Source organism: Herpailurus yagouaroundi, unplaced genomic scaffold (genome assembly GCF_014898765.1).
Source record: "Herpailurus yagouaroundi ecotype Mexico unplaced genomic scaffold, PumYag 64970, whole genome shotgun sequence".
NCBI lineage: Eukaryota > Metazoa > Chordata > Mammalia > Carnivora > Felidae > Herpailurus > Herpailurus yagouaroundi.
In genome coordinates this window covers 1-3,523 of record NW_024418208.1, presented here as the reverse complement: position 1 = coordinate 3,523, position 3,523 = coordinate 1, and the positions used below count along the sequence as shown (strand labels likewise).

At 65.3% G+C, this 3,523-nt stretch overlaps 1 protein-coding gene across 1 annotated transcript; it reads right to left on the bottom strand.

Moving 5' to 3' along the window:
• Positions 1-62: 62 nt before the first annotated feature.
• Positions 63-3,519, bottom strand: NACC1 (nucleus accumbens associated 1; the record flags this gene model as incomplete). The annotated part of the gene is made up of 5 exons (XM_040466689.1): positions 63-1,527; positions 2,099-2,196; positions 2,295-2,400; positions 2,988-3,161; positions 3,249-3,519. Coding segments are annotated over 5 exons (909 nt in total), but the record flags the coding sequence as incomplete, so codon positions are not given.
• Positions 3,520-3,523: the final 4 nt, after the last annotated feature.

Genomic DNA, 3,523 nt, shown 5'->3' with positions numbered 1-3,523 from the left:
GCCTTGTCCCCAGAAGCTGGACTCAGCCAAGAGGCCAAGGCCAGGCGCCCCCCCCCCCTCAAATGGAACCCCGCTGGGGAACAGAGGAGCAAGGGAGGAGCTGGTCAGACCCACAGGAGCCTGAGCAGAGGCCTGGCCGGGTCCCCACCTCAGAAATGCGCACCCACACTCCACACTCACACACGCACGCATTCAGCCTGCCCCCATCCCCCACCCCGTCCTGCCTGCCGCGTCCCCTGGGGACTGAAGGGGACATCAGACAGTCCCGTTGGTTTGAAAAATAAAAGGAATCTTATACTTCAATATTTCATTAGCTAAAAAAATGCTTTAAAAAGTATGTACAGGGGGTGGGGGCAGCGTGGGATGTGGGGGTGGGGGTGGAGGGCAGCAGCCCCCCAGCCTGCTCCCTGGCTGCTAGCCCTGGCCCTACTGCCTCGCATATCCATTTGTTTAAAAGCAAAACTTCTACACACACACACACACACACACACACACACACACACACACACACACACTTCTGTGAGCCCAGGAAACCTCTCGTTCTATTCGCAGAGACCCTCAGTCTTTCCCCAAGAGCCTCCCACTCGGGACCTGCCCCACTCAGGCCCCAGGGGAAAAGTGGGGGCAACAGAGGTGGGCACAGGGTGGGGAGAGAGAGGGGCGCCGGGCCCGCCACTGCCCACCACCTTAGATCAGTTATGAAGTTTCTCTGAGCCTCAGTTTCCTCAGCTGTGAAATGGGCAGTCCCCTCAGCCTCGCCTATCCCAGCCCCCAGGCGCAGGGACAGACGAGGGAGACAGGAAGGCGCTTTTGGAAACATGGAAGCACTGGGAGGTGGTGGCAGGAGGGGTCCTGAGAACCCTGGGGCCCCTGCAAGTCCCAAGAGGTTGCAGCAAGGGGCCCAGGGCCTGGGGAGGGAGCCTTCCTGAGCCTCCCAGGCCGGCCCCTCCCCGCCTGGCCTGGTGAGTGGGGAGACCACTGCTAGGGGTTAGGAGAGGGGGAGCAGGAGCCCCCCTGACGGCGCCCGAGTGTGCTAGGGAAGGCAGTGCAGAGCTCGCACCGGCCGCTGCCCTCTCCCAGCCCGCTCGGATTGGGGTCAGAGAGTGGGATGGGGAGGCAGAAGGGCTGGGAGCATGCAGCGCCCCCCGCGGGTCCTGGGGAGGGACAGACAGTAGCTCGTGACCAAGATGGTAGGTGGGCGTGATCGGGTGGGGGTGGGGGGTGGGGGGGGGAGTGTGACGGCCCCGCGGGGAGGGTCCGGTGGTAGTTACTGGAGGGCCTCGGCCGAGGGGCCGGCCTCGCCGTCGTGGCTGGCCGTCTCGAAGCTGTGCTCCACGCCCATCATGTCCGGCTCGATCTTGCCCGTGTCGCTGATGAAGGTGGTGTAGGCATCGCCCTCCGCCATGAGCACCTTGAGCTTGGGGATCCAGCTTTTCCGCACGACACGGCGGGCGTTGGTGCACATGTCAGCCGCGATGGCGTTCATCTCACTCTCCTTGAAGTTGGGAGCAAAGTTCTGGCAGTAGTCTGCGAGGGCACAGACAGAGCGGGGCTCAGGCAGAGTGTGGCCCCGGCCGCTCACACTGCCAGCGGCCACGCGGCCACGCTGCTCCTTGATTCCCAAACACACACCCAGGGCAGCCCCGAACCCCCCTCAGAGGTGGCGGAACGGAGGAACCCGCGAGCCACGACGTCAGTCGACCCCATGCCTGACTGGGCTCGGCCGTGTGTGGGGTTTGAGAGGATGGCCCACGGCTCTTGAAAAGTCTGGGTCATTTGCCAGAATTTAGGAACTGCGAGATTCCACACGAAAACCCAGACTTCTCTCCCGACAGCTGGCTAGGGCCTGGCTGCTTCACCACTCCCATGACTCCCCGAGGACCCCTCCCCCCGCACTCCCACCCCCACAGCTGACACAGGCTGACCTTCAGTGCCCCCCGCCCCTCACTACGGGGAAATCTCTATCCAGTCACAGCCTTCTTCCCCACAGGCCTAGATTGAGCCTCAGAATCTTGACCCCAAACCCCACCCATCTATCAGGGCCAACGCGGAAGAGGACCATCCGCCTGCCCCGGGCCCCGCCCCTCCAGAGACTCACACTTGACAGCGTGAAGGACGCGACTGTCCAGCGGTTTGCGGCTGGGGTTGTTGGAGGAAGAGCGGATGCCGGTGCCACAGCTGTTGGCCAGCGTGTTCCTGGGGTGGAGGGCACGGAGGAGAGGAGTCAGGCCGCCCGTGGCAGGGGGTATGGGGCGGCCCCCCTCCCCTCCAGCCGGGCTCTGCGAGGGCCTCACCGGTCAAAGAAGGAGGCCAGGAGGCGCCGCAGCAGGACCTTGTGCCGCGTGCCCGCGCTGACATGGCAGTTCATGAGCTGTGCCCTCGTGATGTACACATTGGTGCCTGGAGTGGGGAGCAGGAGGGTGGCCGGGGGGCCCCAAACTGCCACGTTCCCCACTTGGCCGGGCCCCGGCCTGGGCCCGGCCAAGACGCTCCCTGACAACTCGCCCCGGCGTGGCCTCGTCCGCGGTCAGGCGAGGACAGATGGTGGTGCCGCTGTGCACGGGGCACCTAGAACATGCCGGGCCCTGCTTGCACACGGGGGGCTTTTGCCCACACAACCACCTGGGCATCAAAAAGAACAGGCAGTGGAAGCTCACGCCAAGGCACCCTGCCTCCAAGAGCCGAGATTCTTAGCCACCATATCAGGTAACCCCCAAACCACCCTAAGAAGCCGCTCATCTACCCGCGTGGCCAACAGTGCCTACCCACAATTATACCAGCCTCTGGGGCAGAAGCCTGGAGGCCGGCCTTTGGGACGAATCAACCCCAAGGGGTGTCAGCTGCCCCAAGACATGGCCAGCGGTGGCAGCGGGGCTGGAGTCAGATCCCAAGTGTGGCTCCTAAACACCGGGCCAGGGGCGCTGGCTCAGAGGGCAGACATGGGGGAGGAAAGGGGGGGTTCTGGGGAGGAAGTGACGCTGGCCCACCTGTCACCAGCTCCAGCTTCTCGGAGGGGTCCCCCTCGTCGTAGAGCTTGGGGTGGCAGCGGTTGCCGATCTGGTTGATGAGCTCGGCCGGGAGAGACGCCAGGTCTTGCCGCACCCGGATGCGATTCCGGGACTCGGGGGCCACCTGCTCAGGGAGGGCCTCCACCTTCTCGGCTTCGGGGGCAGAGAGCAGCACGTGTCGGGGACCGGGGCTGGGGCGGGGGGGGGGACGGGGGGGGGAGGGCAGGGCAGGCACCTCACCTGTCTGGCCGACGTTCATCATGCTGTACATGGTGTACATGTTGCAGATCTGCCGGTACTGCTCGTCCGTGCCCTCCTCGCCTGCATCCTCCTCCTCATCCTCCTCGTTGTGGTAGGAGCCGGGGCTGTCGCTGGTATAGGCACTCGAGGTGCCTGGGCTGGTCCGCTCTGACGTGCTGGGCCCGCTCACCACGCCCCCTGCCGCCACCGCCGCCGCTGCCGCCCCCCCAGCCGGTTGCCCGGTGCCGGCCCCCGCCGCCGCCGCCGCCGCCGCC